Source organism: Fukomys damarensis, unplaced genomic scaffold, assembly GCF_012274545.1.
Source record: "Fukomys damarensis isolate Sample0158 unplaced genomic scaffold, DMR_v1.0_HiC HiC_scaffold_16, whole genome shotgun sequence".
Lineage (NCBI taxonomy): Eukaryota > Metazoa > Chordata > Mammalia > Rodentia > Bathyergidae > Fukomys > Fukomys damarensis.
In genome coordinates, this window is record NW_022900928.1 from 35,464,941 (window position 1) to 35,470,991 (window position 6,051).

Genomic DNA, 6,051 nt, shown 5'->3' on the forward strand with positions numbered 1-6,051 from the left:
GGTTCTCTGCACAATTCCTGACAAGTGGTGGCATAAGATTATTTGACAAGTCTGGGTCAAGGCACCAATGAAAGAATGAGCAGGAAGTTCCTTTTTCAACTATAAAACCTCATAAAATTCATCCAGAAATCCTGGTGCATCACTATTGTAAGATTCCAGAAAAATTGATAAGAAGGTACAGGCAAGCTCCTGTGCCCATCAAAGGAAGCAGAAGAATAATAACAAGAAGAGTGTAATTAACCACTGTAAGATGACCCAGGGGTCTTGGTGTTGCACAGATTTCAGAACACAGGAGCTTGATTGACCCAGGAAATTTAAAAAAGAAGAGGGCCCTTAAACTGAGAAGGATGTGGTTAGTAAAATTAGCAAGCAGAAAAAGTGGGAGAGTGTACTCCAGGCATAGATAGAGGAGAAGTAAAGTCCTGGAGGGAACATAGATAGGAAACATTCAAACACTTGCAATTACTATTACATTTCTTAAACGTAAGTACTCCTAGGGGAGTGGTCGGTGAGACCAGAGAGGCTAACAGGAGCTACATCTATAAGCAAAATCTGAACTTTTATCCTGGAAGTGACAGGGAGCCATAAAAGAATTTTAAGCAAGAAGTGGTAGGACCAGAGTTGCTTTCTAGAAATAACATCTCAGAAAGCCTTAAGTAGAGTGAATTAGAGGAGTGCGAGTCCCAAGACCTGGAGGTCATTAGGAGGATGGAGAAGTCTAGGTGAAAGGTAGTATGGGTCAAAGGCCTACACTAAGTGGCACTGCTAGAAGGGCAGAGCAGCCAGACAGGTAAGAATTGCTTGGGACAATCTTTCCAACTTCAGACCAAGCCCATTAGTGAGCCATGAAATCAATTTAATAGAAAATAGCTGGGATTTATGACTAAAGCATCCTTTGCAAGAATTTGGGCTTTGGAAAAAATCAAGTATATTTTGAAATAAAGGATTAAATACTAATATAAATAATGGCCTAATCATATTTTAGTTCACCAAGAGGATGTTGTATAGATATGAATTTACATAAACGTGGGTATGGATATATTGGCAAATGATGTCAAATGAAGCTCTTCAAAAGTCATGAATAAAAATGTTTGAAATGCTGGCTTACAAGGTAGTAAGTAGTAGGCCTTGGTTACCTTTGGATGGGATGGGACAGGCTACAAGAAAAAGTATGGTTAAAGTGATTCTATGGCTACATGTTTTTATTTGTTTTGTTTGCTTTGTGTTTTGGGGTTTTTTGTTTGTTTGTTTTTTGTTTTGTTTCTGGTATGGGGGATCAAACTTGGTTCCTTGCGCTTGTGAGGCAGGCAGCAGAACCCCTGAGCTAAATCCCCAGCCCAGCACATGTTTTATTTTGAACTTGAAATTTGATGAGGTTATGAGCTCACCAGGAGATGCTAAGGAATATGTGGGTTAATGGGCCCAAGACGAACAAAAGAAGTCAAAGGTACACATACAAACATGACTAGGGGTTAGTGGCACATAGAGAAATGCTGAAGCCTTGGGAAAAGCCAATGTCAGCGAGAAAGAATGTGGGGAGCAGAGGGAAGATGAAAGTGAACCTGGAGCACACTAGTGCATAGGGTTTGAGCAAAGAGAAGAAAAAAGCATGGAAGAAAACGAAGCTCCACCAACCCAAGGATGAGTTTCAGGAAAACAGAGTTCAAATGCTTAGATGCAGCACAGAAGTTAAAACAACTGAAGTCTGAAACCCCATGTTGTCAATAAGGGCTTTGGTCAGAGTAATTTGGTCAGACCTAGCAAGGAAAACAGGATTGAGAGAGATGTTCAATTCTTTATTCCCAATTGTTCTTTTTTTTTTTTCTCATCACGCTAAAGATGTTTTTCTAGAATGAGAGGAAAAGATGACAGAGGATGCCACTGAAGAGATAAGAAAGTAAAGATAATAGACGCAACAATATCTTGACCTCATGAAATAGGAAGGGCGGGATCCTGAGACCTGGAGAGATATTTGTGTGGGAGTGACAGAAGGAAGAGTATTACAGGGATGATCTCTCTCTGGTCAGGAGCTCACTGTGAAGGGAAACATAGGTGGAAAATTGCATGGAGGCGAAGGGCTAAGGGTTGGGACATTCAGAGGTGCAGAAAGACACTAAAATAATTCTAGGCACCAAGAAATGCCCAGCTGAGAAGGGAATCACAAATACATATCCCAAGAGTGTAATTACTATTACCAATCAGACAGCGTCCTAAGTCTGTACAAAGTCATGCAATTAGAGATATCTTATATTTCTTTCTTTTTTTTAATTTGAGACAGGGTCTCACTATGTAGTTCAGGCTGGCCTTGAACTCACTATGGAGCCCAGGCTGGCCTCAAACTCACAGTGATCCTCCTGTCTCAGCCCCTTGAGTATAGGACTACAGGTATTCACCACCATACCTTGAGGAGGCATAATTCTGGTCCTGATAAAGACCTACTATTACACAGAAATGTAATTATTTATGAGTAGTGATATGACTAAAGGGACATAAGAACACATTCCAACAGGTAGAAATTACATAGGAGAGGAAACAATAATTTGTTCAGCACTTAGCAAGGCTATTATTAATGGGCACTATTTACTGTACTATAGTAGTTGGCATGGTCAGATTGGAAGGCAATATGGAGAGAACAGTCAAAGATGGAGGAGTTTGGGGGCCACATGGAGGCCCAGCACACTCAGCATCCTGGATAACAAGATTTTTTCAAGACTTGAGATAACACCAAGGCTTGGCACTTGGTATGACTGGCATCAAATAACACCACCTTCTCTAAATGGTCATTTATACACACCTTATGCCAAATGCACACAAGAACCCTTTGTGATGGGCTGTTATCCAATTTTCCTGTGAGAAAACTACATTTTAAGTATGATAGGATGTAACTGGTCACGGTTGGTAAATTAGCAGACACAAGAAGTACCTAAGTTCTTTGACTCAGCTGCTTCCCTAAGCCTTTTTTAAACTTATAACAATGAGAGTAATAACAATGCCTCTATAACAATCCATGGAGACAACGTATGTGAAAGTGCCAGGCAGGCACAGACCCGGTACAGATTTATCTAGCAGAGTAGTTGACTGGTATTAATGTCGCCTCCCTGGGGACATGTGGCAATGGGAATAGTTTTAAGTGTCACAGCTAGGGGACTGCTTCTGGCCTCTAATGGGAAAAGGCCAAGGATACTGCCAACCATTCCTACCATGAATGAGGCAGCCTCTCCAGCAAAGAATTATAGTTCCTAAAATGTCAACAGCGCTGAGACTGAGAAAATGTGTTGACAGCATAATGCAGGGGACTGGAAGCAGACATATGAAGCACAGCACAGCCTCACAAATTAACAAGTAAAACTTCATGTTAGGTAACTTGTAGATCTGGGACCTGGATCCAGCACTGGCTTTTGACAAGACATTCAAATATCTTGGCTCAGTTTTCAGATGGAGAAATAATAATACCTACCCTTTGAGACTGTTAAAAGGATGGGTGAAACACCTGTTAGTCTTATTGGTAATAAAAGACATGACAAGCAAAATAGGGTGAAATACCTTGTCAGAAGAGGAAAATTATGAAAAAAAAATCACAGTGACACTTTAGCCTTAGTAAGAGTCACAAATTGTGAAATTCTATCCTGAGTTGTATTCATCATAAAATAATTTAGATAAATTAATTATTGCATAATATTGTTAGCACAATACAGTGGACCCCTGACTTATGCACTCAATCTTTTCCCAAGGGATGGTTGTAACTCAAGTTAGTTGTAAGTCAATACAGCTGAGATCTGAATGTTTACCTGGGTACATGGTATAGGTAATAAAAGGTAAATGAATCTTCCATTAATGTAATTCACCCAAGTTGTTCATATGTAACGCCAGTGGTAACTTCAGGGTCCAATGTAAAATGAATCACCACTCTGAAGGAAATTCATAGACACCAAAAGTTACAAAAGTTCACTTTGTCATTACCAAGACTCATTACTATATTTCCTGTATGTTTTCTTAAAGATTTTATTAAGAAAGTGATTTCGTGATTAAAGTGATTTCATGTTTAAGGTTCTATCTACTATTGCTTGGTACCTTTTTTTTTTCAGCAAATTCCTTTCACAATATTTTTGATCTGTGCAAGCGTTAATTTGGATTTAAAATGCTACTGTAGCAATACTGGGGTTCTGACTTTCTCACAACTAGATACTTTCACAATGTATCTTGGCTGCTCAAGCCGCTCTCCTTTGCAGCGTAATCAACTGGAACAGAAGCAGCTCTCTGAAATGCAATCAATCAGTAGAAAAACATCTCTACATTTTCTGGCGATTAGTCTTTTCTTAAGTTTTCATGTATAGGTCTGTGCTGAGTGATCTCTTTTGCCTCCATCTACTCACTTCCCACTCAGTCTTTCCTCCTCAGCCCATTAACAATCCTGGTAGTTCCCCATGTCTTCTGTGCTACATCCAAAGCTGGTTATTTCTCTGATTTACCACCCCCAGCACTCCCAGCCTCTCTTACACAAGAGATCAGCTTTTCCCTCCAGACGCCCTTCAAACTGCATCCATCAAACCTGCTATTCAGGGGAAAGGGGCTCCTTTGAAAACTTCACCCCCATCACTATCCCTATCATAGGAACAGATAGCATGGAAATAAGAAATAAGGAAGCACAGGGAGGCAGCAACCAAGGGAAGACGTGCAGGGCAGAACAGGAGGTGAGACGTGAGAGGTGCACTGCTTGTGAGAGAAAGGCCAATCATGGGGCAAACAGATGAGCCCAAAGCTTAGAACTCACACTCCTAACCAATCCGTGATAGAAACCTTTTCTATATATGTATAATAAAGCTCCAGAGCCAGTCAAGCGCTGTGAAGCCTCCAGCACTGTAGGCATTTCATGTCTCAGTGCCCTAACAAGCTGTGAAGAAGTGAGAAGTGCAAGAATACTGTAATCTCCACCCTCAGACAAGGAAATTTAGATACAAAGAGGCTACAACTTGCCTTATCTCTCCTCCTCAAAATGGAAAGGAAAAAAAAATGGACACCAAACTTGCCAGATTTGTCTCCTACCTCAGAGGTCTGCAAGAAAAATAAGCTGTGAAACATGTAGAGTAGAAAGAAATAAAAGGAAGGAAGGGAGGTAGGAAGAAAGCGAGTAACACGCAAGAGAACCATACTGTAGGACCAGCTCTCAGGGAGCAGTGTATGAGGTGTCCCGGGCAATGTGCTCACCTAACAACGCTGAGAGGCCACAGGAAAAACTGTCCTCTAAGAAAATACTCAGATCAATGGCAACGCACCTCCGCTCCATTTTTTTCAACACAGGCTTTAATTCATAATGCGGTCGAGGGAAAGGGCCAGAGCAATGGGTGCGGGGGTAAACTCCGTGCACTGACCTCTGAAAAGCTGCAGAAGGGCAGGTAACAACTGACGCTACGTCTTGCCCTTTCTGCTACCCCACCCACCAGAATTCCCCAAACCTCATCATAGTTTTTGTTTGCTGGGGGGGCGGGGGGACTGACTGGTCCAATAAGAAACCACCGACGGCTTAAATAAAGTCACTTGAGGCCACGACGAAGACGATCCCAGCACCACTTCGTGTGTTTCTGAAGTTTCTCCTATTCACTGACTTCTGCATTGCCGGTTTCATCTTCGCGTGCATTTCCCGTCGTTCTCTAGGCTCAGCAGAGGCCGGGACAGGGCGCGACCCCTGCAGTCTCTCGGGGAGGGCAGGGCACCTCGCGGTCAGTCCCGGTGCACCCCTTCCTCCCCCGGCGCCCCATCCCAAACCCCGTCCGGTCGCCAAAGGCTAGAGAAGGGCGCGCGGGTGTAGCCCGTGCCGTAGTCGTAGGGCACCTGGTGGTGCGGCTGCGGCAGCGCGCAGTCTGGAAAGAAGGGGGCGAAAGAGGCCACAGGGCCCGGCCCGTCCTCCACCCCGGGAGAGTCCGCCGCGGCGGGGTACAGGGGGCGCAAGGCCTCGTTCAAGGTCAAGCCTCCGGGGGACGCAGCCAGGGGCGGCTTCTTGGCGGGGGGGCAGCTCTGGGCGCTCCAGGGCTCGGGGGACAGTAGATTCCCCAC

General features: G+C 43.5%; 1 protein-coding gene across 1 annotated transcript in view; it reads right to left on the minus strand.

Moving 5' to 3' along the window:
* Positions 1-5,594: 5,594 nt before the first annotated feature.
* The window catches only part of Fam181b (family with sequence similarity 181 member B), a 1,718-nt gene continuing 1,261 nt past the window's right edge, over positions 5,595-6,051 (minus strand). The window contains exon 3 of the mRNA XM_033763939.1: positions 5,595-6,048. Coding sequence (XP_033619830.1) covers positions 5,719-6,048 — 330 coding nt within the window. The 3' untranslated portion in view covers positions 5,595-5,718. The remainder of the gene's footprint in view (positions 6,049-6,051) is intronic.